This window comes from Oncorhynchus mykiss, chromosome 5 (assembly GCF_013265735.2).
Source record: "Oncorhynchus mykiss isolate Arlee chromosome 5, USDA_OmykA_1.1, whole genome shotgun sequence".
In the NCBI taxonomy this organism is placed as follows: Eukaryota; Metazoa; Chordata; class Actinopteri; order Salmoniformes; family Salmonidae; genus Oncorhynchus; species Oncorhynchus mykiss.
The window spans coordinates 36,532,723-36,546,889 of NC_048569.1; the positions used below are offsets into that span (position 1 = coordinate 36,532,723).

A 14,167-nucleotide genomic window follows, 5' to 3' on the forward strand; every position below is an offset into this window, starting at 1 on the left:
CATAACACAATATAAACAAAATGTAAGCCAGGGAAAACAGAAAGAGGTATCCTGCACGTTTTCAAGTTAAAAGTCTCCATTTATTACTCCTCAGTTAAGTTTACATCACATTTAGGTAGCTAATGTAATGTATTTGTTTGCCAGCGCAAGTATAGGTAGTAATAACTGTATTATGCCTACAACAGTTCACTAGGTGTGTCTCTATAGCATGGGCATAATTATCTCTGGGTGACGTGGACATCCCCATGCATGCACCTTATCAAAATATGACTAATTAAACATGGCACCATCCCATTCTCTGGGCTCTGTCTGCAATCATAAACAGTAGTATCTACCAGGAATAATGAAACATATAATAGATGTTTGGTGACTCTATGAATTAGGTATGACCAATGGATTCTTTGCCACTCAAAATTGTTTTTTTTTTATAGATTATTTTCATATTTATTTCACCACTCAAAATCTTGCCAAAGCATAATCTGTAGGAGGGTTTAATATGAATTTATATGAATCGGGTCATGAACATATGAACTTTGAAATTAACAAGGGAGAGGTTAAACATAGTGTCACACCCTGATCTGTTTCACCTGTCCTTGACTCCACCCCCTCCAGGTGTCGCTCATCATCCCTGGTGTATTTATATGTGTGTTTTCTGTCTCTTTGTGCCAGTTTGTCTGGTTTGCCAAGTCATCTCTTAGCTCCTAGCCTGCCTTACGTCTTGTACTGTTCGGACTCTGACCCGGTTTATGAACTCTCACCTGTATCCGACCTGCCTTTTGCCTACCACTTGTGTTATAATAGGTATCGGAGCTCAACCATCTGCCACGTGTCTGCATATAGATCTCGCCTTGTGCCCTTATACATAGGCTAAATCTGGCATAAGCTTATTCCCACACTTTCCAATAACTCTGTTGCAGTGGTCTTGGGTAGTCTCCGTATAGGCTCCATCACGACACTGTTGCCCAGCTGAAGAGCTTGTGATCTCCGTGCAGCAACACAGTACTATGAGCCTTCGAAACAGCACCCCTCAGCCTCAGAAGATGCCCTTCTGGGGGCATGCATCAATAGAGTCATTATACTCTATTTGGGTAATAGGCAAATATTAAAGTGCAGAGCGTGCATGATGCGTGCAACTCGTCATTCCAACACATTTGAACATTTAATTCATCCTTCATTTAGTTCAGTCAGTCAGTATGTCAGTCATTTGTCTGAGTTGCAATAGGAACTCAATCAAAGAGAATAGAACAGACTTATCCATTTCTTTATTGAAATCCATGTGAGTATTCAAAATTATCTAAATTCTCAAGTTCTTTAGCCTGTCACTTTAATAATTCAATGTTAAATGTAGGCCTGTTGTGGTGGAAATTCTAACCAAGTGAGAGATGCTTCAAACAATCATACTTTAATATTGATTAATTATTGCAGTACTGGAGCTGGTCAACAATCACTCGAAGTTGATTGCTGAGAGAACCCAACGAGTAGAACAAAGCCACAGCATTTTATAGTTAAGACACATCCTCCTGAATACATGACTAACAACAGATGTGTGGAATGAGTCAAAAGGTTAGGATTTGTATGTGAGAAAGGAGTATCCCCAGCCAGATAGCATTTGCTGTGAAGACTGTTCCAATTGTATAGAAATCAGCGTTCTTCTTCTTATCCGCTATCCATACCAAAGCCATCTCCTCCCTGGTACCTCAGTACACAAACACTAATTCAATCTAGGTTCTATCACCAAGCCATCATAAATCAATTGCCAGCGCCAAGCCCCAGAGGCCCAACTCAGTCCACACAGACACAGATGACAGAGTACTCATCAAAGCTATTCGATGCATAAACAGTGTTAAAACAATCTTGGCATTTTCCACCATTATATCCAAATAAAAAATAGTCCTTCGACTTGTAGAAATTGCAATTTAGGCTATCATTTTGTGTGCTGGTATCTTGCAGAGTAATTTAGAACTCTTTGTGTTTTATAACTGTTTTTATCACAGGCCTATAAATATAGCCTCTAAATAAATGTTTAACAAAATATTTGAAGAAGCATGTGCAGTGGCTGATAGGGAAAACAGATCTGGCAAGACGAATAGGCTACAAATAGTCTTGATCATTTGGGACCCCGTGGACATTTCGCCCAGAACAGGTTATAGCCAAGATTTAATCAATATTTTGTTTTGTCTCATTTATTGATATGGATACAGAGGCTGTGCAATGGAATGTGCAATAAAAATGGCTATAGTAAGCCAACATAGAGAGTGGAATTTACTAATACAACAGTCAAAATGCCTAATATAAGTCCTACAGTCTGTGCTCCCAAATACTGGAAAAAGTGTGATTCATTAGGTTACATGATCACCACAGTAGCCACACGCAGCTATAAAAATAAACAATGCAATTGTATGGCCATTAAATAACACAACAGCATGGCATATTTAGAGAGCGGAATAGGCCAAGCCTAAGTCATAAATACTTTCTATTTTGCAGCTCAAGCGGTTATTCTAGACAACGCTCTTCTGTGCCGTTTATCATTCTCACAGAAGTCATTTGCTGAAGGCCCAAGCCTATACTCCGCTATTAACTGGTATCATGTCGTTATTGAATGCAGTTCTAAAACAAGCTCTAGACTTTTATTTTGGAAATGAAACCCGAAGATGCAAAGCAACTCTAACATCTGGGCTAGAGTTGCTTGATTGACTAGCTAACTTCGACTAGATACATTCGGTTCATGTCCTTTACTGATGCCACATTACTGACAAAAGTTTGTACATATAAAAAAAGATCTGTAACCGATTAAAGGGAGACGTCAAGTAAGAATTGAATGTGTAAATGTCAATTTATAGTTGTAACATAGGGTTTGTATGTTTACAGATCTAATTTCAAGTTTACGTTTCATGTTTCACACATGGCTTTTCTTACAATCTTAACAATTTAGGTATGTATTTTCTTACAATCCTAATGATACGTACGTTCAACCTTTTGGCAGCTATCTCACTCCATAAACATGTCTCTTTGCAGCAGACCAGGCGCCAGAATGAATCAGTTGGACGGGCCTTTGATTTCCATATTTCTGTTTATGTATGCAGGTGCTTGCATTTTCCAATTTGTTTTATATGGCTGTAATAGTAAAGCCCTTAGGCAGCTTGTGTGTTTTAAGTTTGGCTGAAACTTACAATTGCATCCATCCATTTCTCCCGATCTGCATGATAGTTTCATTTCAATAATAATATTTTCATTTCTCTAAATCATTGTCTCGTGGTTAACAATCTAAAGTGAAATTGTAAAAATCTAAAAGTTCAAATTGAACTATGGCAAGAGCACTAACCTCTGCATATGGACACATTGATACACTGTGATCAATTGGCAGATAAAGAAATGAGAGCATAGAACTCAGAGAGAGCCTCTAGGCCAATGCAGCAGTAGGCCTAAAACTTCCATCGCCAACTAATTAAAAATACGTAGGCCTAAAGCCGACAAATAAAAACAGTAGAAAATATCTTGATGAAAATGTTGGTTCTTTCAATCATATTCATCTCTCTCTCTGCCTCCCTTTCTATCTGTCTCGACTTGAGCTATTGCTAGTGTATCAAATTATCACTGGGTCCAGCCTGAAGCAGTGGCTAGCAAACTTGCAACATTGTATCAACCAGCCTATTCCCGGCCCTCAGAGTTTCCTGCACCAGTGAGCTCAGGACAGAAAGCTGTTTCTTATCAAATTTCCACTGGATATGTACAGTGCATCCGGAAAGTATTCAGACCCTTTGACTTTTCCATATTTTGTTAGGTTACAGCCTTATTATAAAATTGATTGAATATTTTTTTCTCCTCATCAATCTGCAGTCGTGGCCAAAAGTTTGTGAAAATTAATATTTGTGTAATTCTCAAAAGTCTGCTGCCTCAATTTCTTTAGATATTTTTGTCAGATGTTACTATGGAATACTGAAGTATAATTACAAGAATTTCATAAGTGTCAAAGGCTTTTATTGACAATTACATGAAGTTGATGCAAAGAGTCAATATTTTGCAGTGTTGACCCTTCTTTTTCAAGGCCTCTGCAATCTGCCCTGGCATGATGCCAATTCACTTCTGGGCCACATCCTGATTGATGGCAGCCCATTCTTGCATAATCAATGCTTGGAGTTTGTCAGAATTTGTGGGTTTTTGTTTGTTCACCCGCCTCTTCAGGATTGACCACAAGTTCTCAATGGGATTAAGGTCTGGGGAGTTTCCTGGCCATGGACCCAAAATATTGAAGTTTTGTTCCCCGAGCCACTTAGTTATCACTTTTGCCTTATGGCAAGGTGCTTCATCATGCTGGAAAAGGCATTGTTCGTCACCAAACTCTTCCTGGATGGTTGGGAGAAGTTACTCTCGGAGGATATGTTGGTACCATTCTTTATTCATGGCTGTGTTCTTAGGCAAAATTGTGAGTGAGGCCACTCCCTTAGCTGAGAAGCAACCCCACACATGAATGTGGATGCTTTATTGTTGACATGACACAGGAGTGATGATAGCGCTCACCTTGTCTTCTGCACACAAGCTTTTTTTTCAGATGCCCCAAACAATCGGAAAGGGGATTCATCAGAGAAAATTACTTTACCGTAGTCCTCAGCAGTCCAATCCCTGTACCTTTTGCAGAATATCAGTCTGTCCCTGATGTTTTTCCTGGAGAGAAGTGGCTTCTTTGCTGCCCTTCTTGACACCAGGCCATCCTCCAAAAGTCTTCGCCTCACTGTGCGTGCAGATGCACTCACACCTGCCTTCTGCAATTCCTGAGCAAGCTCTGTACTGGTGGTGCCCCGATCCCGCAGCTGAATCAACTTTAGGACATGGTCCTGGCGCTTGCTGGACTTTTTTGGGCGCCCTGAAGCCTTCTTCACAACAATTGAACTGCTCTCCTTGAAGTTATTGATGATCTGATAAATGGTTGATTTAGGTGCAATCTTACTGGCAGCAATATCCTTGCCTGTGAAGCCCTTGTTGTGCAAAGCAATGATGACGGCACGTGTTTCCTTGCAGGTAACCATGGTTGACAGAGGAAGACCAATGATTCCAAGCACCACCCTCCTTTTGATGCTTCCAGTCTGTTATTTGAACTCCATGACAGAGTGATCTCCAGCCTTGTCCTCATTAACACTCACACCTGTGTTAACGAGAGAATCACTGACATGATGTCAGCTGGTCCTTTTGTGGCAGGGCTGAAATGCAGTGGAAATGTTTTTTGGGGATTCAGTTCATTTGCATGGCAAAGAGGGACTTGGCAATTCATTGCAATTCATCTGATCCCTCTTCATAACATTCTGGAGTATATGCAAATTGCCATCATACACACTGAGGCAGCAGAAAATTAATATTTGTGTCATTCTCAAAACTTTTGGCCACGACTGTACACACAATAGCCCATAATGACAAAGCAAAAGCAAATGTATACAAATAAATAAACTAAAATCACACATTTACATAAGTATGGCACACCTGTATTTAGGGAGTTTCTCCCATTCTTTTCTGCAGATCCTCTCAAGCTCTGTCAGGTTGGATGGGGAGTGTTGCTGCACAGTTATTTTCAGGTCTCTCCAGAGATATTAGATCGGGTGCAAGTCTGGGCTCTGGCTGGGCCACCGATAGGCCATTGAGACTTGTCCCAAAGCCACTCCTGCGTTGTCTTGGCTGTGTGCTTAAGGTCATTGTCCGAAGGTGAACCTTCGCCCCAGTCTGAGGTCCTGAGTGCTTTGGAGCAGCTTTTCATCTAGGATCACTCTGTACTTTGCTCCCTTCATCTTCCACTTTATCCTAATTAGTCTCCCAGTCCCCACATTAACTTCCCCACATTATGATGCTGCAACCACCATGTTTCACCATAGAGAGGGTGCCAGGTTTCCTGAAGCTTTTCATTCAGGCCAAGGAGTTCAATCTTGGTATCTCCAGACTAGAGAATCTAGTTTATCATGGTTTGAGAGTCTTTAGAATGCCTTTTGGCAAAATCCAAGTGGGCTGTCATGTGCCTTTTACTGAGTGGCTTCCGTCTGGCCACTCTACCATAAAGGCCTGATTGGTGGAGTGCTGTAGAGATGGTTGTCCTTCTGGAAGGTTCTCCCATCCTCACAGAGGAACTCTGGAGCTCTGTCAGAGTGACCATTGGGTTCGTGGTCACCTCCCTGATCAAGGCCCTTCTCCCTCAATTGCACAGAAGGTTACAAAAAGTGCATTTACTGTTGGTGTAATTAAGCATGATCCAGGAGAATGATCCAATATCACTATGTCATGGATTTCTTTAACCCAGTTAATTGTAGAGAGCATTTTTTTAAATAAAAGTGTAATAAATTCTTGAATAGCATTTCTTACTTGGAGAAAAAAAAATAGTTGTCTTTTGTAGTTGGGAATAGTAATCTCCAGGTGTCCTGTAAATTATTTGTAGAGATTACATTTTTCAGCCTCCTTGGAGTTTCCTTGGATTTGCCTTTTTATTGCTACGTCTGTCGATTTTATCGACTGTATGACTTTGGTGCCATGCCATCGACTGTGCTGTCATGCACCAGATTGCTATAACATATGATGTGGTTAGCTGAAACCTAAAATACCTATCCAGGCTTTGTAATATCTGGCATGCATCAGAAACGTCTGAGCAGGGGAACACAACCTTTATCAAATTAGGTAATGCCCTGTAGGCGGGGTGCCATTGAGCTGATTGGAGGACACACAGGAGCAGTGATTGGTTTGTGGATAGGTCAATCATGGTAGCTTTACAGCTCCACAATAACAGACATCTTCCAACCTTTCTTTCAGGTCAGGGAGTGTACAGCACCACTGGAATGAGATATATTACTTTGTTGATCATCTGGCTCATAAATTCATAAGGTATAGTATAGTGTCACCTGGATACACCACTACATGTCCCAGAGAGCTCAATTAATATACACTGGTCAAGTCCAGTAAGGATGTAAACAGACATGTTATTGAACAAAGCATTTGGACAAAACAGCAACACACAAAGAGATTATGTCAGTCAACTGTGGAAATAACCCAACCCCCCCCCCCCCCCCCCCCATCCTTCTCTCTCGCTAGTCCTCAGCTGCGGATGTCCTTCATTGTGTTTTCTACAGAGGGACGGATCCTGATGAAACTAACAGAAGACAGGCAAGGCATAATCCCTCAAACCGTTGTGCTTATGCTTTAACTACTCACAACTAACATAGGCAGGATTTACACAATACACCACCTTTAGTGACCTACTCATTTTCTTCATTGGTCAATCTTTTTGTGGAAGGTACTGTGTGCCAATCTTTCTATTGTGGGGTACAAATGACAGTACAAATGGCCTGTATTTTTATGTGTGTGTGTGAGCAGGGAGCAGATTCGGGCAGGCCTGGAGGAGCTCCGTATGGTGCACCCTGGGGGAGACACTTTCATGCACAAAGGGTTCCAAAGGGTGAGTAGTGGACTGGAAGCCAGTAGCTGAAGGTAACTAGGCAACAGCTTGACTTCCTATTGCAAAAATTAGAACAAGATATTTTTGTGTTCCAATAACCATTCTTATCTCTCTATATGGGTAAAAGCAGAAGACAAAATGCTGTCTCAATAAAGTATTCTTCTAAAAACCCTTCTATCTGCTCTTCCAGGCCAGTGAACAAATCTACTATGCTGGAGACAGTGAGTAAATTATTCTTGTTATTTGCACTTGGAAAAAATTATTTGGGTAGCTCTCATTATGCTCCCAGTCATAAGCAGACACGGATGAAAAGCTACCAGTACAATTCAAACCTATTTATACTTGTTGAACCCTTTACTGAGAAACTATGGTGTCAGAAGTGTTAGAATTGAAGAGGTGTCCGATTGAATTATCCTATTATTTTCTTCCCCTTCAGTGACAGTACAGTCTGTCCTCTGAGAAGTCTTCTGTTCTGCTCTGTTGTCTTGTTCTAACTGTTGTCTTGTTGTCTTGTCCTGGTCCATCAGGTTTCCGTACAGCCAGCGTCATCATTGCCTTGACAGATGGCGAACTGAGGGAGAATCAGTTCGATCTGGCAGAGAGAGAGGTGAGAGAAATGCTTGTTTTAGACCTGCAGTAATAGATGATCTATTGGCAATTGTAACGTTCGTCGTCTTCCTCTGATGAGGAGTAAGAGAGGTCGGACCAATTTGCAGCGTGGTACGTGTCCACTTTGATAAGACAAACTGAACACTACAGAAATACAAAATAACAAAGTGAAACAAATGAAACAGTCCCGTGTGGTAACTAACACAGAAAATAATCACCCACAACTCAAAAGTGAAACCAGGCTACCTAAATATGGTTCTCAATCAGGGACAACGATAAACAGCTGCCTCTGATTGAGAATCATACCAGGCCAAACACAGAAATCCCAAAACATAGAAAAAGGAACATAGACAACCCACCCAACTCACGCCCTGACCATACTAAAACAAAGACATAATAAAATAACTAAGGTCAGAACGTGACAGTACCCCCCCCCCCCCCCCCAAAGGTGCGGACTCCGGCCGCAAAACCTAAACCCATAGGGGAGGGTCTGGATGGGTGTTTGTCCACGGTGGCGGCTCTGGCGCGGGACATGGACCCCACTCCACCATAGTCCTTCTCTGCCTCTTTACCCGCCTCCGTGGCCTCTTTAACGCGGCGACCCTCACCGTCGACCTCGGACTGGGGACCCAAGCCACGGGTCCCGAATGGACGGGAGATTCCGGCAGCACCGGACGGACGGGAGATTCCGGCAGCACCGGACAGGCGGGAGACTCCGGCAGCTCCGGAGTGAAGGGCGATTCTGGCAGCGCTGGCGTGACAGGCGATTCTGGCAGCTCCTGGCTGACGGACGACTCTGGCAGCTCCTGGCTGACTGGCGGCTCTAGCAGCTCCTGGCTGACTGGCGGCTCTGGCAGCTCCTGGCTGACTGGCGGCTCTGGCAGCTCCTGGCTGACTGGCGGCTCTGGCAGCTCCTGGCTGACTGGCGGCTCTGGAAGCTCCTGGCTGACTGGCGGCTCTGGCAGCTCCTGGCTGACTGGGGGCTCTGGCAGTTCCTGGCTGACTGGCGACTCTGGCAGCTCCTGGCTGACTGGCGGCTCTGGAAGCTCCTGGCTGACTGGCGGCTCTGGCAGCTCCTGGCTGACTGGCGGCTCTGGCAGCTCCTGGCTGACTGGCGGCTCTGGCAACTCCTGGCTGACTGGCAGCTCTGGCAGCTCCTGGCTGACTGGGGGCTCTGGCAGCTCCTGGCTGACTGGCGACTCTGGCAGCTCCTGGCTGACGGGCGACTCTGGCAGCTCAGGACAGACGGGCGACTCTGGCAGCTCAGGACAGACGGGAGACTCTGGCAGCTCAGGACAGACGGGAGACTCTGGCAGCTCAGGACAGACGGGTGATTCTGGCAGCTCAGGACAGACGGGAGACTCTGGCAGCTCAGGACAGATGGGAGACTCTGGCAGCTCAGGACAGACGGGCGACTCTGGCAGCTCAGGACAGACGGGCGACTCTGGCAGCTCAGGACAGACGGGCGACTCTGGCAGCTCAGGACAGACGGGAGACTCTGGCAGCTCAGGACAGACGGGAGACTCTGGCAGCTCAGGACAGATGGGCGATTCTGGCAGCTCAGGACAGACGGGAGACTCTGGCAGCTCAGGACAGACGGGCGACTCTGGCAGCTCAGGACAGACGGGAGACTCTGGCAGCTCAGGACAGACGGGAGACTCTGGCAGCTCAGGACAGACGGGAGACTCTGGCAGCTCAGGACAGACGGGAGACTCTGGCAGCTCAGGACAGATGGGCGATTCTGGCAGCTCAGGACAGACGGGAGACTCTGGCAGCTCAGGACAGACGGGAGACTCTGGCAGCTCAGGACAGACGGGCGACTCTGGCAGCTCAGGACAGACGGGAGACTCTGGCAGCTCAGGACAGACGGGCGACTCTGGCAGCTCAGGACAGACGGGAGACTCTGGCAGCTCAGGACAGACGGGCGACTCTGGCAGCTCAGGACAGACGGGCGACTCTGGCAGCTCAAGACAGACGGGAGACTCTGGCAGCTCAGGACAGACGGGAGACTCTGGCAGCTCAGGACAGACGGGAGACTCTGGCAGCTCAGGACAGACGGGAGACTCTGGCAGCTCAGGACAAACGGGAGACTCTGACAGCACTGAGCAGACGGGAGCACCTGTAGGAAGGAGACGGAGAGACAGCCTGGTGCGGGGGGGCTGCCACCGGAGGGCTGTGTGTGGAGGTGGCACCGGATAGACCGGACTGTGAAGGCGCACTGGAGCTCTCGAGCACCGAGCCTGCCCAACCTTACCTGGTTGAATGCTCCCCGTAGCCAGGCCAGTGCGGCGAGGTGGAATAGCCCGCACTGGGCTGTGCTGGTGAACCTGGGACACCATGCGTAAGGCTGGTGCCATGTACCCCGGCCCGAGGAGACGCACTGGAGACCAGATGCGCTGAGCCGGCTTCATGGCACCTGGCTCGATGCCCACTCTAGCCCGGCCGATACGAGACGCTGCTATGTATCGCACCAGGCTATGCCTGCTCACCGGGGACACCGTGCGCCTCACGGCATAACACAGTGCCTGCCCGGTCCCTCTCTCTCCACAGTAAGCACAGGGAGTTGGCGCAGGTCTCCTACCTGACTTCGCCACACTCCCCATGTGCCTCCCCAATACATTTTTGGGGCTGCCTCTCGGGCTTCCAGCCGAGCTGCCGTGCTGCCTCCTCATACCGCCGCCACTCAGCTTTCGCTGCCTCCAGCTCTTCCTTGGGGTGGCGATATTCCCCAGCTTGTGCCCAGGGTCCTTTGCCGTCCAGGATCTCCTCCCATGTCCAGGAGTCCTAAGATCGCTGCTGCTGCTGCCCGTTACCACGCTGCTTGGTCCTTTGGTGGTGGGTGATTCTGTAATGTTCGTCGTCTTCCTCTGATGAGGAGTAAGAGAGGTCGGACCAATTTGCAGCGTGGTACGTGTCCACTTTGATAAGACAAACTGAACACTACAGAAATACAAAATAACAAAGTGAAACAAATGAAACAGTCCCGTGTGGTAACTAACACAGAAAATAATCACCCACAACTCAAAAGTGAAACCAGGCTACCTAAATATGGTTCTCAATCAGGGACAACGATAAACAGCTGCCTCTGATTGAGAATCATACCAGGCCAAACACAGAAATCCCAAAACATAGAAAAAGGAACATAGACAACCCACCCAACTCACGCCCTGACCATACTAAAACAAAGACATAATAAAATAACTAAGGTCAGAACGTGACAGCAATATCTATCTATACACTCAGCGTGGGCCGAGTGGAAATAGTCAGCCACATTCCACAGGATATTCCATTCCTGGAAGAGCAGAATTTCATACTCTACTCCCTGTCATCATATGTAATTATTATTATTAGAGTTGCCATTTCCATGTATCTCTACAGCTGGTTACATCAGTTGTTTCAGCTGGTCATTTCAGCCTTTTAATTACCGGATGTTTCAATCTTGTTTATACATTGGCCGGTGGCCAGTAGTGCAGAACTTCCTAGACTTGATTAAATGTCATCAAGACCCAAGAAGTCATCATTGGCTGTGGAAGAACACTCAAAGCACTACATTTAACCATCAACAATCGATAGGGTGGACTGCTACAAAATCGCCTGCGCCATTATAGACAGCAAACGCCTGTGTCTCCAAACGTCAGTCACGACTTAAGGCTAAGTACCTGCACAAACCTGCAGTAAGTAAGCCTTGGACAAGTATGCGTTGTCCGAGTCAGGGTCTTGGCCGTATGGGCATTTTCTATCTTTCTGTAGCGTAAGGCAGCTCAATGTACATGTATACAGCCCCTGGACAGGACGCTAGTCTGCCACAGGGCCTTACCCCGAATCGATCTCCTTAATGTTGAGTGCCAATCTAACCACCAGGCCACTGAGTTGGTTGCACAATCTGAGAAGGCTAGACAGAAACCCATCTGTCTTGCAAGCCTTCCATAGATGCTTCATAAAACACATCCTCATCCTTTACGGATACACCTTTATACAGTGCATTGTATTGGTTTTCAAAGTATCTGACACCACAAATGAAGTTCTCTCTACTTCGGTCAATATAGAGTTATAAAAGAGCATTCGTGTCTATTTGCGTGTCACTAGGCCGGCCGATCGCGTCAACTGGGTGCCTCTGTCTACTGTGTGGGAGTAAAAGACTTCAATGAAACCCAGGTGAGCCACATGTTTCTGTTGTGAGCAGGGGATTTAGCAGTTGGCTAGTCTCACATTATTGTTATTCCACTGTTATTAAATAAAACTTCTTCTCCCTCCCCAGCTTTGGACAATAGCCGACAGTAAGGACCATGTTTTCCCTGTAAATGATGGGTTTGAGGCACTGCAAGGAGCCATTGATTCCGTAAGTAGGGCAACAATGTCAGGGGCTGGTAGAATGATGTAAACATCTGTTCACTATTGTAAGGTATAGTTTCAACATGGTTGAAAGTATACCAAGGCATACGTACTTTCCACAAATCTAACTCTAACATATTTACAGTTTGTGCTGTTCACCGCTGTCTCCATTATCCACATCTCTCTCTCTCTCCTAAGATCCTGAAGAGATCATGCATTGAGATACTGGCAGCAGAGCCCTCTAGTATCTGTGCAGGAGGTGAGTGGTGTATTGGAGTGGGTTTCATAATGGGCTCCAGCTGCATGACACTGCCACTTGTTTATTGATACGCTGACGACACGGATCAATCCACTATGTGTTTCTACTGTGTCTAATGACACAGCAAGGGGGAAACAGATTGACTTAAATATGTGTTTGACTCTGTGTAAATGAAAAGTGCCAGCTGAAGATAAATAGGCACGGTTAAAACGTTACATCCTCTCTAGCTCAGCCTAGCCTGCATTTGGCCTGAATATTGTCCGATTTCAGATAATCACAGATCATTATGGATAATTGCTGAGCTTTTGGCCTCAGGAAATAAGGACTTGAAAATATTATTATCAACTGTAATTCCTCTTTACCAATGTTATCAAGGTGATCAAATGCCATTGATGATTCTCCCTGTTCCCTCCCTTTCATCCTGTCTTAGAGTCCTTCCAGGTGGTAGTGAAAGGAAATGGTTTCTCACATGCCCGTGAGGTGGGGAAGGTCCTTTGTAGCTTCCGCATCAATGACACTCTCACTTTGAGTAAGTGGAAGTTACGGTACCAACAATTTCCGACCATTAACCCTAATGAATCTCATCAGCAACACCCCTGTTTTTAATGAGCAGGAAACAATCTCTTTAACTTTCACACAGGATTCTAGGTGCAGGGTAATGAGGCTTAGAAAGACATCTATTTCAGCAATGCCACAGTGAGTTGGCTGTTATTGACTGTGTCATCAGGCTGTGTGAGAAAAAGGCAAAGAGAAAGGATTTCAACCATGAAAGAGCTTAAAGGAATGAGCCTGAAAGAATACTCATTAGTTCAAGCAGGCGCCAGTTGGCCTAGCTAGCAAATAACATTCTGAGAACCATATGTTTCTTGGAGCTTGGTGAGAGCCTGGTTGTCCTATGGTTATTTTGCATACAACCTTCCACAACTTTTTGGGAATGATGCAGGATAGTGGCTTGGCGTTGGAACATTCTCACCACATTTAATAATTAAGGAATTTTGTTATTTTCTTGGTAATTCATTACTTTACCAGAATGTTTACTTGGGAGTTGAAACATAGTTACATTTCATTTCAATTTTGGTAATGTTCTAGGAACGTTATCCAACTGGTTTGACATTGGGAATGTTCTCAAATAGTTTAGAGAATGTTAAGAAACAACATTCTTCTGTTGGAATTTCAGTACTTCAGCATAACTTTTCCTACATGTTTCCTCATGGTTCAATTTAAGACGTTCTCAAATTGTTTGGAGAACGTTAAAACGTTCTATAAAAAAACAAGAAACCTTGAGTAAAGTTCAGAGAATGTTCTAAGAATGTTATTTAATATGCAGTCCATTCTCAGCATCAACAAAACTCTGTCCTCTATCTTGTTAAGTGTGTTCAGGTGTGTTGGCCGCACCCACTAATTGGCCACACCTGATCTTAATGAGTGCTTGTTTCCTATGAAATTAGGTCCATTTGAATAGACTAAAATGAACAGCTTTGTATGTCAAAAAATGGCATGCTAGCCCCATCCTGGTTCCGCAGTGGACTAATTCTATAGCTAAA

The 14,167-nt window shown here is 45.2% G+C and overlaps 1 protein-coding gene across 3 annotated transcripts in view; it reads left to right on the forward strand.

Annotated features, from left to right (window-relative positions):
* Window positions 1–14,167, forward strand: part of antxr1b (ANTXR cell adhesion molecule 1b) — a 50,239-nt gene that overhangs the window by 13,318 nt on the left and 22,754 nt on the right. For all 3 annotated transcript variants that reach the window (XM_036977389.1, XM_036977390.1, XM_036977388.1), the window contains 9 exons: window positions 6,781–6,852; window positions 7,060–7,131; window positions 7,342–7,423; window positions 7,614–7,644; window positions 7,951–8,030; window positions 12,119–12,187; window positions 12,291–12,371; window positions 12,563–12,623; window positions 13,054–13,152. In XM_036977389.1, the coding sequence (XP_036833284.1) occupies window positions 6,781–6,852; window positions 7,060–7,131; window positions 7,342–7,423; window positions 7,614–7,644; window positions 7,951–8,030; window positions 12,119–12,187; window positions 12,291–12,371; window positions 12,563–12,623; window positions 13,054–13,152 (647 nt within the window). The remainder of the gene's footprint in view (window positions 1–6,780; window positions 6,853–7,059; window positions 7,132–7,341; window positions 7,424–7,613; window positions 7,645–7,950; window positions 8,031–12,118; window positions 12,188–12,290; window positions 12,372–12,562; window positions 12,624–13,053; window positions 13,153–14,167) is intronic.